This window comes from Saccopteryx leptura, chromosome 4 (assembly GCF_036850995.1).
Source record: "Saccopteryx leptura isolate mSacLep1 chromosome 4, mSacLep1_pri_phased_curated, whole genome shotgun sequence".
Lineage (NCBI taxonomy): Eukaryota > Metazoa > Chordata > Mammalia > Chiroptera > Emballonuridae > Saccopteryx > Saccopteryx leptura.
In genome coordinates, this window is record NC_089506.1 from 181,424,045 (window position 1) to 181,444,447 (window position 20,403).

Genomic DNA, 20,403 nt, shown 5'->3' on the forward strand with positions numbered 1-20,403 from the left:
AATATAATTACAATACTTTTTAAAAAGTGGTTTTGGTTATTTTAGGCACATATGACATACATAGTCTACCAAAAAGATAAAACATGAAAAGACAGAGCTACCTCGTCCACTCCTATTAGAAACCAGATGTTTAAATGAGAAGTAGCCCAGTGACAGGGCTATCATCCATACCCAAATTTCTAACTCCTAATCTACCACTATTCTAAATACTTACACTACTAAGTATAACTATAAATCCTTATAAGATGGATAGAAAATTTTTATAAAGCCAGATAAATATGCATTCTCAGATTCTTTAGGATAAAAAATGATTACTATGAGTTGACTATAAAAAACAGTAACTCCTCTAAAATTTCAATGTATTCAAGATATTTGAGAATTATATTCTTTAATTTCTTTTGAATAGTACAAAAGTGAAGAAAAATTTACCTTTTAGCAAATTCTATAATGAAGTTAAATAAATTGCAATTACTTTAAATTGATCTTTTTTACACTACCACACATTACCGGTTTTTCAAAAACAATTTTTACTTAGATCTCATGAAAAGTCTCATAGTCCTTTATTAGATGGCTGCAAAATCTATAAAGATCTATCTAAAAAGAACTATAAAAAAATCTTACCCTTTGGGTTTGGTTTTGTGTCCTTATCATACTGCAAGCTTTCCACTTCACTTTCTGTGGCACTGTCTTTGGTTGGAGGCGACTGATTCTGAGGCATAACCGGGGACACACTTGGTGATTTTGGCTCAGTAAGTTTCTCCTTTATAGGGCTTAACACTCTCTTCTGTGAATGCTGAGGCTCATGTTCATTCTGGGTCTTTAACTCAGTTAAAGACTGAAAACAATGTTTAAGAAAAGTATAATTTGAAAAGAACTCTCCTTCATAATTAAGCAAAAAACTTGACATTTTTGTTTGTTTTATTGCTTTTTAAATATAAACTTCCTTTCCCAGTCTGGATATTCCTAGTCTATTCTTTTTTCATAATTTGCAAATTTTCTTATAGCATCTAGGACCAGAAAAAGGAAAGTGAATAGGAAGGAAATATATTAAAGGTTAAGTACCAAAATGCTTCCTAATGGATAAGAAGAAATACTGGATAAAAGAAGTCAGGCATAGGTGCCCTTGGGAATAGTTATTCCTACCAAGGCCTATATTCCTTTAAAAACACACACACACACCCACGCCCACACACACCCAAATGTCTAGTATGATCTTCTTTCTCTCCTTTAGTCTACTACTCTCTAAAAATATATACATATATATTTTTTAAGCTCTCACTTCAGTTTTTCTCTTTAATTCATAAACTATATAAGGATCAGTTCTTTAAAAGAACAGGACACTAAAGTTAATTTGAGGATAGATACAATAAAAAAAATGTATGTTCAAATAAGTACCCATCTCTGTTGCCTAAAGACAGTATGAGGACTAAAAGCACTAATGAACCAAGAAGCTTATCTTAGCTCAGGTGAGTTAACCCACAAATACCATAATACACATGCCTAGAAACTAGGTCTAAACATGTTCTCTTTCACTGGAACTCCTCTCCTGCCAGTCATTGACTAAGAGCTGAGGACGAGCGAATGGTTTCCCCATGAGAAGACTACATCCAAAGGCTCTGGATACAGTCACTACAAACCACAGCGCTTTTCAGAAATGTCTTTTCAGACAGGAGGGATCATATAATGAAGGCTACCACTTAAGAGTAATAAACACTTTCTTAATGCTAGGTAACTTTCCCAAAGTTCAACTTCCGTGAAGCATCGTGAGTGAAACCAGAGAAGGGGCAGGAGGTCACTACTTGCCTGTCCATCTACGCCTTCCCTCTGGAGAGCCACAGACACGCCCACAGTTGGGGCCAACTCCACAGGAACAGGTGCAAGCTTTTGTTTGGCTCGGTTTGGAGGGTCAAGGGTAAAGGCGCCCTCCACTGTCACCGGGCGCTGGTTGATTTCTGCACTACCCTTTTTCAGTAATCCTGTTAAGGGTATTTCTGTGCTTCCGAGTGACTGGTCTCCACAGCAGAGATGGATCTAACATGAAAAGGAAAATCAAGACACGGTTTTATATAAATATTTTCCTCTTTCTCCTGCCTGAGCACAAACTTAAAAAGTTATAAAACTTAACAAAAGCTTGCCTTCCATAAAGCAAGTATAATGCAGGTTATCTTACTGACCTGCAGTGACTAAGTAATAGATTCTCATGCAGTTGATTAGACAAATTTTACCAGGAACTAAAATAAAACTATTACTTATCTTTCTTTTTTTTTCCCTTTCAGTACTATATACACATACGGTATACCCTTTTCTCCTTTCTGTCTCTTTGGTGAGCTATGGTTACTTAATTCTATTTTACATATGCCAACTGTATCGTGTACATGAATTTAAATAAAAAACAAATACTTCCACACTTTTTTCTATTTCCATTTCAACATTCATTAAACATAGCTCTAAAAAATTAGATCTAGTCATATTTAGAAATAAACTTCAAATAATTTTCTCAATCACATATAACATAGTGTTCTTTTTCTTTTTTCTTGCTTTTTAGACTTTATAAAACAAGTGCTTGACAATAAAAGGTAAAAGAGAACACCCCCGGGATAGAGTGTACTGTTGTTCACTGAAAGCTACTCCAACTTCAACATTACCGCCTCTGACGACAACACAAAGGCAATTCTAGGTACATGTTACATACCTATTCTCTTCCCTTCCTCATACTGAAGCCTTGGCAACCTTAGCATTCATAAACAATAAACAATCAAAACACAAAAATAATTTTAGTTCTAATATCAGAAATTACCTGTTACTTAGTCAATGTTATTAGGTGTGAAGACTTTAATGGGCTGGAGAGGACTTTTTATGACTTAAATATCCATGAGAATCAAACTAATATGGCAGTACTTTAGGTAAGGATTGATATGTTAGATATAAAATAAAAGTGTTTTTTCCTGCATTTTATCACTTCATATAGCCTTCAGCTTTATAAATACCTTGGATTTAGCAGATCCACCTCTAAAATTTAGTTCTATTAAGATTCCTTAATGCCTCTTTTCATCTCCTACACAAAACACAAGGTTGAGCACTTCACTACAAACAAATGGCTATCTAACCCTATAGATGACTGCCCCATTCAGGCTGATTTAAAGCAATGGTAATAAAAAAGGAACAGTAATTTCCACTAGATAAAGTTCACTTTTAGAGTCCATTCTGAAATTAGTTTACATAAAATACTCAATTCAAGGGCAGGTTTTAGAAAGTTGTGTTATTTCTGCTCCTAATAGCAATAAGGAATATAAACTCAGAACTGTAAAGTGGGATCTGTGTGCCTGCAGTTACTATCTCCACAACAGTAACAAACCCTTCCTTCCCTGTGCCCACAGCTTTAGGCTTCAGGTACAATTTGCTATCGTAAAAGATTGATAACTGACAAACCTCTTTTCACAGTAACTAGGAAGGAGGTGTAGCTCTTAAAATTCTGAAGTAACTATTATGCTATGGCTTTACAAGTCCAGATAACTTCTAAAAAATAGAAAGATATGGCAGAAAAATAACCTCCACTACTGAAGTAAGATGGTCTAGTACCCCTCTAATGCCAAAAAATAATCATCTCTAACAAAAAAATTACAATTCTCTGCAGTACTTACCTGTAGTTTAGACTGAAGAGACAGGTAAACACGAAGAATTTCTACATTGCTTCGTATTCGAACAGACGCTCTCTCTGGCTCAAAGTTTGGGTTGATCAAATCATTGAAAGGTTCATTTGTAACATCATTTCCCAGTAAAGAATAGTAAAAGAAAAATTCAGGTTGTCTTTCTGGAAGTTTCATGGTACATGGAATTAACTAAACATGTAAGAATAAAAATAAAGAGTATTACTTTGTAAACCACTAAACATGCCTGATGAACTCCAAAATTGTTAACAATTTTTTTATTTTAAGTCTTACAATCATTTACTTAGAATGTTTAAATCTCTGCCAAATTACATCCAAATTACTCTTTAAGTTTTAGAAGTTTATCTTAGAAAATCAGAGACAAAAATAATAGATTTATATTGTTCTAAAGTTTATATTTCATTCAATTGATCCATGAATACATGATAGTTCTTTTAGAAGAAAATGGGGCCCTGGCTGGTTGGCTCAGTGGTAGAGCATCAGCCTGGTGTGTGGATGTCTCTGGCTCAGTTCCCAGTCAGGGCACACAGGAGAAGCAACCATCTGCTTCTCCATCCCTCCTCCTCCTCTCTCTCCTCCCCCAGCCATGACTCGATTGGTTGGAGCAAGTTGGTCCCATGCACTGAGGATGGCTCCATGGCCTTGCCTCAGGCACTAAAATAAAACAGCTCAGTTTCTGAGCAACAGAGCAGCAGCCCCAGATGAACAGAGCATCATTGGGTAGGGGGCTTGCTGGGTGGATCCCGGCAGGGGTGCATGTGAGAGTCTGTCTCTCTGCCTCCACGCCTCTAGCTTTTAAAAATAAGACTATTTATTCATTTTAGGGGGGGAGGGGGGGAGAGGGAGAGAGGGGAAGAGAGAGGGAGAAGCAGAAAGCATCAATTCCCATATGTGCCTTGATCGGGCAAGCCCAGGGTTTCCAATCTGCGACCTCAGCATTCTAGGTCAACAGCTTTATTCACTGTGTCACCACAGGTCAGGCTCCAGCTCTCAATTAAAAAAAGAAAATGGTCAAGTGTTTTAAATTGATCTTTCCTTATTTCCACATACCCTATTTCATCTTTTCCTGATTCTGCCACATTCTTTATAAATGAGATTTAAAAAAAATCTTAACCCAGGCTATTTAATACCTCAGTCCAGGCTTTTGATTAAAAAGTTTTTTAGCCACTAAGCCAAATCTGGAGACCTACAAATTAACAATTGCCAAAAGATGCCTTCTGTACTAGGAGTATTCACAAAGTCGGCAGTTTCATTGCCACATACGGCCAAGACACAGGATTCTTTCCCCGTAAAATATAAAATATCTAACAGACCTTGAATGTTTGCTAGAAGATTGTTAAAAATAACAATAAACAATTGATATGTTCAACATTAGGGGATGACTTAAAGATATGACAGTGATCACATGGTGTGTCTGCTAAATAATATTATACTGACATGAAAGTTATCTGAAATACACTGTTGGTAAAAAGTGTTATAGGACAGTTTATATAGTTTATATAGAAGTACTATCACTACTTAGATTAAAACAGATTAAAATAAGTAAAATTTAATTCATGTACTGAGCACATAGTAAATATTCAAGTTATTTATTATTTTTTATTTTATGTAAAGTATAAAGTAAAATAGACAGTCAAGACAGCAGAATAGGTAAACCTATTGCTCACCTCCTCCCATGGCTACATCAAAATTATAAAATAACCATCATTGAGAACCACCCAGACTAACTGAACAGAATTCCTATAACTGAGGACATTAAGAAGCCACGATGAGACTGACAGGTGGGGCAGAGATGTGGAACAGGCAGGTCAGATACCCACATACCAACAGCATTTTACACAGATCTAGAATAAATAATTCTAAAACTTATACAGAGCTACAAAAGACCATAAAGAACCAAAGCAATTTGGTCTATTTGAACAAAGTTGCAGTATCCTGCTACCTGATAACCTACCTAAGGAGAACAAAGTTGGCAGTATCATACTACCTGATATCAAACTATATTAGAAGGTTAATTTGTAATAAAAACATGGATGGCACCAGCATAAAGACAGACATAGATAAACAGAACAAAACAGAAAGCACAGAAATATACCCAGGCCTGCCTGTTTCATAGTCAACGACAAAGGAGGTAAGAATATACAATGGGGTAAATAGTCTTTTCAATTAACAGTGTTGGAAAACTGACATATACATGCAAAAGAAAAAAAAAAAGAGAAACCAAGACCACTTTCTTACACATATATCCAATACAAGAATAAAATCAAAATGAATTAAAGCCTGACCAGGCGGTGGTGCAGTGGATAGAGCATCAGACCAATGCAGAGGACCCAGGTGCGAAACCCCGAGGTCGCCAGCTTGAGCGCAGGCTCATCTGGTTTGAGCAAAAGTTCACCAGATTTGACCCAAGGTTGCTGGCTTGAGCAAGGGGTCACTCTGTCTGCTGTAGCCCCCTGGTCAAGGCACACATGAGAAAGCAATCAGTGAACAACTAAGGTGCAGCAACGAAGAATTGATGCTTCTCATCTCTCTCCCTTCCTGTCTGTCTCTATCTGTCCTTCTCTCTGTCTCTGTCTCACACACACACACACACACAAAAAGAAGAATTAAAGATTTAAATATAATACCCAAAACCATAAAACTCCTAGAAAAAAATATAGGTAGTAAACTCTTTGCCATTGTTCTTAGTAAATTTTTTTTATGTCTCCTCAGGCAAGAAAAAAAAGAAAATATTAACAAATGGGACTACGTCAAACTAAAACAGTTTTGTTTACAGCAAAGGAAACCGTCAACATAACCAAAAGACAACCTATTAAATAGAAGAACATATTTGCCAATAATTCATCTGATAAAAGTTTAATATTCAAAATATATAAGAACTCTTTCTACAACTTAACACCAAAAAAAAAAAAAGAAAAAAGAAAAACAAAAAAAACAATCCAATTAAAAAATAAGTAGAGGACCTGAACAGACATTTCACTAAACGGGACATACAGATACCATAAGACATACGAAAAGTTGTTCAACATCATTAATCATCAGGGAAATGCAAATTAAAACCACAATGAGATATCGCCTCACACCTGTTAGAATAGTTTTCAAGAAATCAAAAAACAATATGTTAGCAAGAATGTGAGTACAGGGAACCCTGGTGCACTGTTAGTGAGATTGTAAATGTGTGCAGCCCCTATAGAACTACCATATGACCCAGCAATTCCACTTCTGGTTATTTATTCAAAGAAATGCGAAACACTAATACAAAAAGATAGGTGCATCAAAAAAAATGAAGAAAAAAAAGATATATGCACACCATGTTCACTGCAGCATTATTTATACTAGCTAAGATATGGTAGCAACCTAAATGTCCATCAGTAATGAACAGACAAAGAAGATGTGGTACACAGATATGATGGAATATTACTTAGACATAAAATATAATGAAATCTTGCCATTTGCAACAACATAGATGGACCTAGAGCAGTGTTTTTCAAATGCTGGTCCACAAACCAGTCTGCCAGAAATCCCATGCTGTTCAACAAAAGAATTAACCACCCTAATGTTGTATGAAGATTACAGATCCAATAATCTTAGTCAAATTCAGTTATCCTCTGGGTGATTTCTGCCTTAGCGATCACCTAAATACATTGCTCACAAAAATTAGGGGATATATATATATTTTTTCTTTTTACAAACCCTTGTGTCGAGGGCTGACTTTCAATAGATTGCAGCGAGGGAGCTGCTCTGCTACGTAGGAAACCCCGACCCAGAAGCAGGTTGTCTACGAATGGTTTAGCACCAGGTTCCCCAGGAACGTGCATTGCATGACGGGCGAGGGGGCGGCCCCCTTTCCGGCCATGCCCCATTTCCCAGGACAAGGGGCTCTCCGACCCCACGCGCAGCGGGGCATGCCGCACCACGCGGGGGCACGCACGAATTAGGGGATATTTTATAGCTTCATATTCATTTTGAAATATCCCCTAATTTTTGTGAGCAGTATATTTCATAGCATATTTTTCTTTCCTCCCTCCCTCCCTCCCTTCCTTCCTCTATTATTATTATTATTTTTTTTGAGAAAGGAGGAGAGGAAGAAAGAGGGGTGAGAGAGAGAAGCATCAACTTGTTCCACTTGGTAGTGCACTCATTGATTGCTTCTCATACGTGCCCCGACCAGGACTCAAATCTGGCCCCTTAAGATCTAGCTGGCAACCCTGTGCTCCAGGACAACATTCTATCCACTGGCAACCGACCAAGGCAGTGTATTTAATTCTAAGTTATTAAGAGAAGAGATTCTTTTAAAAATTCTTTATCATCCCAGGATTGAGAAACTATTTGTTTTTTACCCTTTAACTTTCAATATCTAAGAAAAAAATTAAAGAAAACCAAAAAAGAGAACAGGATTATCACTATTCAGTCTCCCTATTCCAAACTCATTCCTCCATTCCACCAAACTTCAGAGTATCATGTTCTAAGTCACTGATGTGTACTTGAAAAGGTGTGTTTGTTTATTAATAGGTGATTTCTCATATTGTTTTTGCCTAGCTTGAGAAGAAAAAACTAAATGGCTAATTTTTTAAATCCTTGGCTTATTTATAAAGAATGAAAAAAGTAAATATTAAGTGGTATCAAGGAATGAATAAACTACTGGGATTAGTTTTTGTTTTTAAAAGTTATTGTAAAATACACATAACAGAACATTTACCATTTTAACTATTAAATAGTGTACTATTCACTAACATTAGGTTATTCAAAATATTGCACAGCAATCACCACTAGCTAGTTTCAGGGACTTTTTAACACCACAAGCAGAAATGCCATCAACAGTTAAGCAGTCATTCCCCTTTCCCCAGCCCATGAAAACCACAAATCTGATTTTTTTCTCTATGAATCTGCCTATTCTGGATATTTTATATAAATGGTATTATATAATACATAGCCTTTTAAGTCTGGGTTCTTTAATTCACTCAGCATGTTTTCACCATTCATTCATTTGTAGTATGTATATCAGTACTTGATTCCTTTTATAGTTGAATAACATTCCACTGTTTATACATTTTGTTTATCCATTCATCCATTGATTGGCATCGGGGTTTTTTTCTACCTTTTGGATATTGTGAATAGTGCTGCTAAGCACATTTATATGTACTAATTTTTATTTAAATTACCTGTTTTTAATTCTTTTGCTAATACCTAGGAGTAAAATTGCTGGATTGTATGGTAATCTTGTCTAATGTTCCAAGGAACCTATTTGGCTTAATTTTTAATAGAGATAACAGCTTTCCAGACATCAGTCTGCTTTAAAAAAATAAAGCTGAATTTTTGTCCCAAGAGTTGTAGATGTGGATTGAATAGGTCAATTACTTCCACCAAGCTCTTACCATACAAATATAGCTCCACACATACAAACTATAACTATATGCTAGGCACTTTTGTTATCATATTATCTCATTCTTCATAAGCATTAGATATAGATGTATATATCTATACATCAGATATAGCTGTATATGAAGAATGAGATAATATAATATTACCACCACTACATACAATATCTAAGAAAATTCAAGCCTCAGGCATGTGAAGTTAAGATGACTAAATGAGAGAAACTAGTTAGTAGTGAGATTCCACTCAAATGCATCTTACTGTAAACCCCAGAAGAGGTAAGAGAGCATACTCTAAGAACCAAAAGGGAAACATGAAAAGTAACTGTTTGGCCAGAAATACCTGGACCGTTTATTTGGTGTAAAACCTTCCTAAGACTTGGTTTCCTCATCGTCCTTAAGTTGTGGTAGGATTAAATGCAGCATATGCAAAGTACTTGGCACAATGTCTATTTCATAGAACACAGAGCACAATGATTGTAAATATTAACAATTATGCCTCCCTAGGGAGCTGAAAAATAATAAAAATAAAGTGGCAATTTAAAATGTTTTGCAGGTATTTAGTAACACAATAAAAATATAGTAGACTTGTTATCTACTGTGTGTTCTGACGTGGCTAATGAAATGATAGTGCACAAGGCTTTCCCCTCAACCAGAGTGGCATACTATGCTGGGGCAATACATAGGCAGAAAAGAAAAATATGAAAATTATCTTTGGGGAAAAAAATTATTTGGGGGGAAAGACAAAAGCACATACAACATGTCAATGAGAAAATGACAGTACCAGACTTGGAGAAAAAGAGTAAAGCTCAAAGAATACTTATAATAAAAGTGTTTTTTGTTGTGGGCATGAACTGTGTGAGAAAGTTGACCCTTTAAGTAGTGAGTTTTTTTCATGCTCGCTGACCCCCGGGAGTGAGTTTTTTTTTCAAAAAATGAAATTAGTTCCAGTTACAGTTTTATTAACTTAAAATGTTTGTTTGAAACCAATTTATGGAAACAAGGAAAACATACATTTACTGCTCCAGCTCAAGGTTGAAAGATGTACATGTCCGATCGCACTCTGGATGGTCAGGAGGCACAAGGATGTACATGAACGTTCGTACTACTGATTTTTCCTGAGAAAAATCTTTACCTGATAAATCTTACAAGTCAGATAAATATGTGGTCACTAACTCACTTCACTTGTGAATCTGAAATATCTGGGAATTCTGTACCTCTAAGAAAGGAATTAATCTGATAAAAATTTTAGAGTCATAAGCTACAGTCTCTATTTTTGAAAACAGTAATTTATTTCAGCTGCTATAGACCAGCATAATTTAAAAAAATAAAGAAAAACTGAATTTGATCCTGAGAAGGATAATAGATGGAATAACAGCTAAATTTGTGTTGATTCATCTAGGGAAGAGGCAATCTGCCATGGGCCCCCAAGCCTCCCTCCACATCTTTACTAACTGTGCCAAGACTGGGGGCCCTGACCACACTCATCGAGGCCATTTCCTAGGGGTGTTTATGTAGCTGGTAACCTCGACATAAGGTAACATGTCTTCCAGACAAAGACCAGGCCTGCTTACAGTAAAAATGGTAGATTCCCCAAGTTCTGTGTTCCTCGGCTGTGACAAACTCGCTGTGTTCAGGGCAACCCGGGCTTCGCTGTGTCACCTCCAGGGGACTGAAGGAAATCCACAGATACTCATGTTGCTTGCTGTACTCCAATCAAGAAAGAGTAACAGGCTAATGCGCTAGTTTGTAAATACCAGCCCCAACAGCTATTAAACTGTGACTGAAACAAAGTGTTCCCAACACTGCACATTGCTCCCTTTCATACCTGCCACACAGTGCAGTGGGAAACAATGTTTACTGATGGCCTTTCTTCTAAATCCTGAGACTGAATTTATTCTTACTGCCAAGATCATCATAATTTATTCTTTTCCTAAAGTAAAAATGCTTTCTGATATGGAAGAAATCAGTTTTCTAAGTTATTTTTAAAAAGAAAGAGTCTGACCAGGCAGTGGCACAGAAGGTAGAGCGTTGACCTGGGATGCTGAGGACCCAGGTTCGAAAGCCCAAGGTCACCGGCTTGAGTATGGGCTAGTCCAGCTTTGAGCGCAGGCTCATCATACATGAACTCATGGCTGCCGGCTTGAGCCCAAAGGCTGCTGGCTTGAGCAAGGGGTCACTGGCTCAGCTGGAGCCCCCCAGTCAAGGCACATATAAGAAAGCAAACAAATGAACAGCTAAGGTGCTGCAACTATGAGTTGATGCTTCTCCTCTCTCTCCCTTCCTGTCTGTCCCCCACCTACGCTTAAAAAAAAAAATTAAAAAGTCAATTTGCAAATATTTTTAAAACCTGAAAGGTAGATTTAAAAAATAAAGTTCAATTTTAAAATTCTTCAGGAATCAGGAATCTGAGGGAAAGTCTCACCTGCTCCAACTGGGTGGCAAACGCTATGGTCACCGACATAATGAAGAAGTCAGTACAACACTCTGCCGGCCCGATCTGATGGTAGCCTCCTTCCTCATTCAGCACTGCCACGACATCCTTGGGATTAAGTCCAGACAGGCCGGCAGGTACTTTGTGGAGAAAAACACAATTAAATTATACATTGAAGTTTGCCATAAACCATTAAAACATTTTGAAAGCTGGTTATACAATACTTCTTTATTTGCTTGGCAGTTTTCATGGATACACTTACTATCTGTAAGGTTTCCATTAATTTTTTATGTCTAGCCACCATTTTCTTTCTGCACATAATGTCATATTTTGAAATAAGGTAACATTTTTAAAACTTCAATTTAATAAACCACATAGAAAAGGCATAGCAGGTTTCTTGAAGGAAGTTATTCTAACTAGAAACTAAAAAATAAGCAAAATTTGGCTAAAAAGAGGAAGGTGACTAAATTGAGAATGAGTGAAAACGTGTTCTAGGCAGAAGGTACCTTACGTACAAAGACTCAGAAGCAAGAGACAGCAGGGGTTGAGACTAACGTGTTGGGTCACAGATGGAGGACTAACACAGAGGGGAGGCTGGAGGGGTAGGAGAGGCCCTATCGGGGTCTTCTTCAATGCCATGCTAAAACATCTAGATAGTTTTTTTAAGGAGAAGAGAAAACCATGAAACAATTTTGAGAAGAGAACCAATAAAACCCAATAGTTTTCAGTATGAAGAGAATGGAGAGGGACAGGGTTTTTCAAACTGATTGGGGCAAACAACAAAACTACACACAACTAAAATAATATACACCTAATAGCTAATATTTTAGGTATTAGGGAAAATGCAGTCAAGTGAGCACTTTCCATGTTGGAAGGTACAGACTAGTATAATCTTTTGAAGGGTAATATCTCAGGGCTTATCAAATTTTTATACATGCATACCCCATAACCAAGCAATCCTCTTGACTCCCTCATGAGTCAATCCTGAAGAAATAAAGCTTACTGAAGCAATAACTAAAAATTGCATAATGGTTAAGAGCACAGACACTAGAGTCCATAGACCACAGTTCCAATCCCAGTTCTGCCACTTACTAATTAAATGGGGAAATTATGATCTCCTTTAGTCTCCATTTTTTCTTCTCAAAGCTTTCAGTGTTGTTGAGAAAATCAAATTAAATAACGAAAGTACTCAGCCCAGTATTGACAATTAAGTATTTTAATAAAGGTAGCCATTAAATAGTAAGGTCAGCAAAACTTAGAAGTCAAAATAACTGGGACAGGTCTCTCACTGTCAGGAAAGGGAGTCGGAAGTACGGAAGGCGAGAACACTGGAATAAATCTTAAGGTGTAGGATTGGATGGATTGACGGTGTCTATGTCAGTGTATGCTGTTCAATAAATGTAGAGATATAAAGAATAGAGATATAAAGGTGTATATGTATATACTTATGCGCATGTACATACATATGTATATATACAGGGAGGGGCAAAAGTAAGTTTACGGTTTATATGGAAAACAATACAATAATTAATAACTCAAGAATAAATTGTGTTTCAGTACTCACTACTGTAAATCTACTTTTGCCCCTGTGTGTGTGTGTGTGTGTGTGTGTGTGTGTACACACATGTATGTACATGCACAAATTCTTTTTCCACTGTAAGGGCCTGGGGGCAGCAACATCCCAATAGCAACTAGCATACCTAGTACCTGGATCTTGACTGCTAAACACCATTCTTTAGTAAAGGGAAGCAGGGCTCCTTGAGGAAATGACTAAATCTAGGGCTGAAACAGAAAAGCACAAGCTGAGCCTGGACCATATTCTTGTGCCAGAAAACAAGAAAAACCTCAAAAAATTATGGAGATAGTCAAAAGGAAACAGAAGAAGCTTGCAGAAGCTCTCACCTACACTTGGGACAAATATGGTAGTTAAAAATTATAATCCAAGCCCTGGCCAGTTGGCTCAGTGGTAGAGTGTAGGCCTGGCGTGCAGGAGTTCCGGGTTCGATTCCCCACCAGGGCACACAGAAGTGCCCATCTGCTTCTCCACCCTTCCCCCTCTCCTTCCTCTCTGTCTCTCTCTTCCCCTCCCGCAGCCAAGGCTCCATTGGAGCAAAGTTTGCCCGGGCGCTGAGGATGGCTCCATGGCCTCTGCCTCAGGCGCTAGAATGGCTCTGATTGTGGCAGAGCAACGCCCCAGATGGGCAGAGCATCGCCCCCTGGTGGGCAGAACGTTGCCCCTGGTGGGCATGCCGGGTGGATCCCGGTCGGGCGCATGTGGGAGTCTGTCTGACTGCCTCCCTGTTTCCAACTTATACAACATAAATAAAGGTTTAATGAGAAATATTTTTATAATTTTATGATTCTGCCCCATAAATTATTAATTACAAAGAAAAAAAGTAATTTTACAGCTGAGAACATAAGACATACACCACGTTAATTGAAACCACAGTGATCATTAGCAATGGAACAAATCAAAATCTGTGCCACCTGTCAAGACTGCAATGAGAAAAACAGAGCATTACTTCTGTGATATTCCTGCCAAAGATGTAGATGCTAAATAAAATATCAGAAAAACCCAAACAGTACAGAAGCACAGGATTACCAAAAGACTGAGACTTAACCACAAGACTATAGAATGCTTCCCCTCCCCCAAATCTTATTGCTACATTACTAAAGGCCTATTTTCCTTTACCCGGTATATCATGTCCACCTTTCAACAAGAAATCACAAGGTGTACTAAAAGGCTAAAAATACAATAAATATCATCTACGCTCTCATCTTAAAAAACAAGAGAGGAGCAAATTAAATGTAAAGCAAGCGGCAGAAGAAAAATAAAAACTAGAGCAGAAATCAATAAAATGGAAAATAGGAATCAATGGAGAAAAATCAAAGAAACCAAAAGTTGGTTTTCTGAAAAGATCAATGAACTCAATAAGATTCTAACCAGCCTAAGAGAAAAAAGACACAAATTACTAATATCAGAAATAAAAAGAGGGAACATCAATATGGATCCCAAAGACATTAAAAGGATAAGAAATATTATGAATAACTGTATGCCCACAAATTTGATAACCTAGATGAAATGGGCCAATTCCTTTCAAAGATACAATATGCCAAACTCACACAAGAAAGAAACAGAATAGACCTGTGTCATTTAATCAAATTGAATTAATAGTAACTTTACAAAATAGAAAGTACCAGACTTGAATGAAAGCACCAAACTTTCAAGGAAAAAATTACAAGTGACCTTTGAACAAACAAGTTGAATTACAAAAAGCCACCTATATGCATATTTAAACCCATGTTGTTCAAGGATCAAGTGTATTTTGGACCTACAATTGGGAATCCAAGTATGCTGAAGACCAACTTAAGTTAAACACAGATTTTCGACAGTGTGGGGCTCGGCACCCATTTCCCTGCTGTTGTTCAGGGGTCAACTGTATACCAGCTGTCAACGATCTTTTTCAGAAATACAAGGAGAGGGAATACTTCCTAACTCATTCTATAAAGCCATCATTAACCCTAATATCAAAACCAGACAAAAACATTACAACAAAAGAAAACAACAGATCAGTATCTCTCATAAACATAGATGCAAAAATCCTCAATAAAATATTAGCCAATTGAATACAATGTATAAAAAGAAATATACACCACTACCACCACATGGGATTTCAAAAATCTATTAATGTAATCCATCATATCAACAGTCTAAAGAAAAAAGCCACATGATCATATTAATAGATGCAGAAAAAGCATTTGACAAAATTCAATATTCATTCATGATAAAACACTCTAAGCAAACTAAAAATAGTGGCTTCCTCAACTTGACAAAGAAATCTACAAAAACTCTACAGCTAACATCATTCTTAATGGTGAGAAGCTTTCCCACTAAAATCAGGATGAAAGGAAGGAACTCCCCTTTCACTACTGCTTTTCATATCACACTGGAAGTGCTAACACATGCAAAGGAAATAAAGGCACGCAGATTGGAAGGAAGACATAAAATTGTCTTTGTGTGCAGATGACACGACAATGTAGAATATCCATCTATGGAAAGACTCAACAAAAAACTCCTGAATCCAAAAATAAGCAATTATAATAAAGATGCAAGATTAATATATAAAAGCCAACTGATTTCTTATATACAAGTAATGAACAAGTGGAATTCGAAATTAAGAAAAATAAATGCCCAGGCCGGTTGGCTCAGCCATAGAGTATCTGCCCGGCATGTGGAAGTCCCGGGTTCAATTCCCAGCTAGCGCACAAAGAAGCGCCCATCTGCTTCTTCCACCCTTCCTCTCTTCCTTTCTCTCTGTCTCTCTCTCTTCACCTCCCGCAGCCAAGGCTCCACTGGAGCAAAGTTGGCCTGGGCACTGAGGATGGCTCCATGGCCTCCACCTGAGATGATAGAATGGCTCTGATTGCAGCAGAGCAACGCCCCAGATGGGCCGAGCATCGCCCCTGGTGGGCATGCTGGGTGGATCCTGGTCTGGCGCATGTGAGAGTCTGTCTGCTCCCCCCCCCCCTCACTTCGGAAAAATACAAAAAAACAAAACATTTTATATCAGCACCTAAAACAATTACTTAGGAATAATTCTAACAAAATATGTACAAGAAAGATCTATATAAGGAAATCTGAAAAACTGATGAACAAAAATCAGAAAAGAACTAAAGAAATGAAGAGATTTTCTATGCTCATAAACAAGACAACTCAACACTGTCATGATTAGTTCTTCCTAACTTGAGCTATAGATTAAATGCAATCCCAATAAAAATCCCAGAAAGTTATATTGTAAACATTGATAAACTAATCCTAAAAGTTTATATGAGAAGCAAAAGACCCCCAGAATAGCAAACTTAATACTGAAGGAGAATAACAAAAGTTGGAGGACTATAGTAGTCAAATAATCATTCACTAAGGAGCAAAGGCAATGCAAGGGAGAAAGACAGTCTTTTCAACAAGTGGTGCTGGAGAAACTGGACATCCACATATTAAAAAAAAATGGATCTAGACCCAGACCTTACAACTTTTACAAATATTAATTCAAAATTGATCATAGACCTAAGTATAAAACAAAAACCTTTAAGACTCCTAGAAGAAAACACAGGAGAAACCTAGATGACTTTGGACATGGTGATGACTTTTTAGATACAATATCAAAGGTATGATCTGTGACAGAATTGATGAGCTGAACTTCATTAATATTTTAAAACTTCAGCTCTACTAAAGACAAGAAAATAAGAAAACAAGCCATAGACTGGAAAATAATATTTGCAAAAGAAATACATGACAGAGGACTATTATCCAAAATACATTTTTAAAAAGCCTTAAAATACAAGAATAACAAAACAAGTGATTAAAAAATGGGCAAAAGACCTGAACACCTACCTCACAAAAAGCTATACAGATGACAAGTCATAATATGAAAATACGTTAACACCATATATCATTATGGAATTGAACATTTAAATGAGAAAATCCACCTAGGAGAATGGTTGAAATCCTAAGCACTGACAATCCAAACGCTGACATGAATGTGTAGCAATAGCAACTCTCTGAATTCATGGCTGCTGGGAATGCAAAATGGTACATCCACTTTGGAAGATAGTTTGGCAATTTCTTATAAAACTAAACATACTCTAACCATGTGATCCAGTCATCTCACTCCTTGGTATTTACCCAAATAAAATGAAAACTTCTATCCACACAAAAACCTGCACAGGGATAATTATAATCGCCAAACCTTGGAAGCCACCAAGATGTTCTTCAGTTAATGAGCAGATAAAGTGGTACATCCAGACAATGTAATATTATTCAGCACTAAAAAGTCAGCTATCAAAGCATGGAAAGACATGGAAGAAACTTAAATGCATATCACTAAGTGAAAGAAGAGGAACTGAAAAGGCTACATACAATTTAATTAACAATGAGACATTTTGAAAAAAAAACTATGAGACAAAATATCAGTGGTTGACAAGGACTGGGTTGTAGGGAGGGATAAAGGAGCAAAACACGGAGGACTGAGGGGCGGTGAAGCTCTTCTGTAGGGGACAGCTGTGAAGATGTCGTCACACATTGTCAACATCTATAGAGTGTACACCACCAAGGATGAGCCCTTACATAAACTATTCACCTTGGGTGATAATGGTGTGTCAATGTCAATTACAATAAACGTTTCACTGTGGTGAGAGATGTTGATGATACCGGAGGTGTGTTTGTGTGAGGACAGGGTTATGTAGGAACACTACACTCTCCAATTTTCCTGTAAACCTAACACTGCTCTAAAACAATAAATTTGTTAATCAAAAAAGAAAGACACAAAAGTGAAGGTTTTGTTAAACTATCATTAAGAAAGAACATAAGCACTTTTGGCTTTCCTGCATTCATCACAAAAGAAAATTTCCCAAGTAGCAATTTTTAAAAACATTATAAAATTATATTTTATTCTATTATATATCAAATAAAGAAAAGAGAATCTTTCCTGATCTCTAAGTTTTGTAAACAAGAGCTAAGAGGAACAAGTGTGGCATGTGTAACAATGTCACATTTGCCTGCTATATTAGAATAAAATCAGTTTACAGGCCTGCACACATCTTCCTGTAATACCCGCTGTAATTCCCGTCACCCTTCCTTAAGGTCTAATCCACAGATGCAACTCCTCGGAGAATGTCCTTAGAGACAGACGATGCACCAACCTTTTCCATCTCGAGGGGGAGCTCCCTTTGCTTTAAAACTATCCACTGGCGCCTTTGAATCTGTTTCCAAAGCAATACTTATTTGTATCTCAGACTTGTACTTGGTGTATTTATTACTCAGCAACTGATACCATTTTGGTGCCTGGAGAATAAAAACAAAACAAAACACTAATAATTGGCAATAAATAGCAATGGGAAATGTTCTGTTTATATCAAATAAGGAAAAGAAAAGCTTAGTGTTAATAAAAAACAGTAACAAAATACTAGAATAAAGGTCTAATGGTTGAGGTTCTGGGTTCTGAACCATGTATTTAACTGATATTAAAATACAGTTTTTCTCACAGAATGAAGTGTGAGAATTCCTTGAATATTCCCTCTAGAACAGTGTTTTTCAACCAGTGTTCCGCGGCACACTAGTGTGCCGTGAGACATGGTCAGGTGTGAGTATAAATACATTTAGAAACTATATTAACTATATGTATAATATGTACTGTGTTAGAGTGTCATTTTGTGTCATTTTGGTAGGTGGTGCGCCCCAGGATTTATGTAAAAAACGTGCCGCAGCTCAAAAAAGGTTGAAAATCACTGCTCTAGAATAACCTCAGAAATTCAGTACCAAATCCAGCCTTCAAACCCTCATGGAACTGGGGTTGAGTTGCATTCGCAGGGATTTGGAATGGTGTTGGTGCCAACTTGGACTTGGTGAACATGTTAAGGACACTACTCTTTTATGGATTCTTGTTGTATTGGCCAAGAGTTTGCTTAAAGTCTTTAATCACTGTAAAAAAAAAAATATATATATATATATGTATATATATATATATATATATATATACATATATATAGAAGACTGGATAAAGAAGATGTGGCACATATACACTATGGTATACTATTCAGCCATAAGAAATGATGACATCGGATGGTGGGATCTTGATAATATTATACGGAGTGAAATAAGTATATCAGAAAAAACCAAGAACTGCATGATTCCATACATTGGTGGGACAAAAATGAGACTAAGAGACATGGACAAGATGTGGTGGTTGGGGGGAGAGGGGGAGGGGCACAAAGAAAACTAGATTGAAGGTGACAGAGGACAATCTGACTTTGGGTGATGGGTATGCAATATAATTGAATGACAAGATAACCGACATGTTTTCTTTGAACATATGTATCCTGATTTATTGATGTTACCCCATTAAAATTAATAAAAATTTATTGTATATAAAAAAAGGGAGTTACAAAGGGAGGCAGCCCCACAGCAGCTTGGGCAAGTGAGACTTGGGGTTTCAGCAGGAGCCGCTGAGGGGTGTGAGAAATGCAGTACCCTTTAATGTGCTCTGAGAGTCAAAGTGCATTTCCTTTACTGCAGCCCTGCTCTGAGCCTGGGCCATAGGAAGGCAGAGCTAAGTCTAGTCCAAGATGGTTCGTTTTCTCACTGTACAGAATATGAGGTGATGATCACGATATTTATAGTAAACATTCAGATTGTGCCCTATGGAAGAGCCGGCAGACCTGACTTTCTCAGTCATTCATTTGGGGCACAAGAAAGCAGCTCAATATATAGGAAGGAAGGAAGGAAGGGAGGGAGGGAGGGAGGGAGGGAAGGAGGGGCAAACATCCTTTGGTCTCTTCATTTATAGTAATTTGCATATGCATGAAAGTTTCTACAAAATAAAGTGAAAGTACACTGTTTAAAAAACAAGGCCCTGGCCGGTTGGTTCAGTGGTAGAGCGTCGGCCTGGCATGCAGGAGTCTCAGGTTCAATTCCTGGCCAGGGCACACAGGAGAAGTGCCCATCTGCTTCTCCACCTTTCCCCCTCTCCTTCCTCTTTGTCTCTCTCTTCCCCTCTCACAGCCAAGGCTCCATTGGAGCAAAGTTTGCCCGAGCGCTGAGGATGGCTCTGTGGCCTCTGCCTCAGGTGCTAGAATGGCTCTGGATGCAACAGAGCAACGCCCCAGAGGGGCAGAGCATCGTCCCCTGGTGGGCATGCCAGGTGGATCCCGGTTGGGCGCATGTGGGAGTCTGTCTGACTGCCTCCCCGTTTCCAGCTTCAGAAAAATGAAAAAAACACACAAACAAACAAACAAAAAAACCTCATGGCCTGGATGACAGTTATCACTAGTGCAGGATCCACTGGTCTGCAAGGGCACCAACTTAATACCTAGAAACCTAATTCTTCTTACTCAGCCCACTACTCTATAAAAGCGTAGTCTGGTGCTTATA

The 20,403-nt window shown here is 37.5% G+C and overlaps 1 protein-coding gene across 1 annotated transcript in view; it reads right to left on the minus strand.

Moving 5' to 3' along the window:
* CEP120 (centrosomal protein 120) overlaps positions 1-20,403 on the minus strand; it is a 68,071-nt gene that overhangs the window by 38,847 nt on the left and 8,821 nt on the right. Inside the window, exons 5-9 of the mRNA XM_066382101.1 lie at positions 18,177-18,318; positions 11,469-11,617; positions 3,642-3,839; positions 1,804-2,031; positions 622-835 (exon numbers count right to left, since the gene is read on the minus strand). Coding sequence (XP_066238198.1) covers positions 622-835; positions 1,804-2,031; positions 3,642-3,839; positions 11,469-11,617; positions 18,177-18,318 — 931 coding nt within the window. The remainder of the gene's footprint in view (positions 1-621; positions 836-1,803; positions 2,032-3,641; positions 3,840-11,468; positions 11,618-18,176; positions 18,319-20,403) is intronic.